General features: G+C 53.4%; 1 protein-coding gene across 1 annotated transcript in view; it reads right to left on the minus strand.

The window, feature by feature from the left end:
* The window catches only part of LOC119587838 (protein obstructor-E-like), a gene marked incomplete in the record, with an annotated part of 9,104 nt that overhangs the window by 3,740 nt on the left and 5,096 nt on the right, over positions 1 to 268 (minus strand). Inside the window, 1 exon segment of the mRNA XM_037936543.1 lies at positions 1 to 160. Within this exon segment, the coding sequence (XP_037792471.1) occupies positions 1 to 160 (160 nt within the window).

Genomic DNA, 268 nt, shown 5'->3' on the forward strand with positions numbered 1-268 from the left:
GTCAGGTTGTTGAAGACCTGGCCGAACGCGCAGCCGTTCCTCCGTGGCTCCTTGCCGTTGATGCACACGTAGAAGTACTGGCAGTCGTCGGGGTCGGCGAAGCGAGGGTGGACTTCCGTGGAGGACGGGGGCAGCGCCGGACACGTGAAGTTGAGCAGCTCTGGAGGAGGGACGTAGGGATGAAAAATAAGTTGCTCTCGGTTTTATTTATTTTTTTTAAAGCTGCCATGTGTGCAGTGTAAGGAATTCTGTCATTTTACTTTGACAG

Source organism: Penaeus monodon, chromosome 23, assembly GCF_015228065.2.
Source record: "Penaeus monodon isolate SGIC_2016 chromosome 23, NSTDA_Pmon_1, whole genome shotgun sequence".
Classification (NCBI taxonomy): Eukaryota; Metazoa; Arthropoda; class Malacostraca; order Decapoda; family Penaeidae; genus Penaeus; species Penaeus monodon.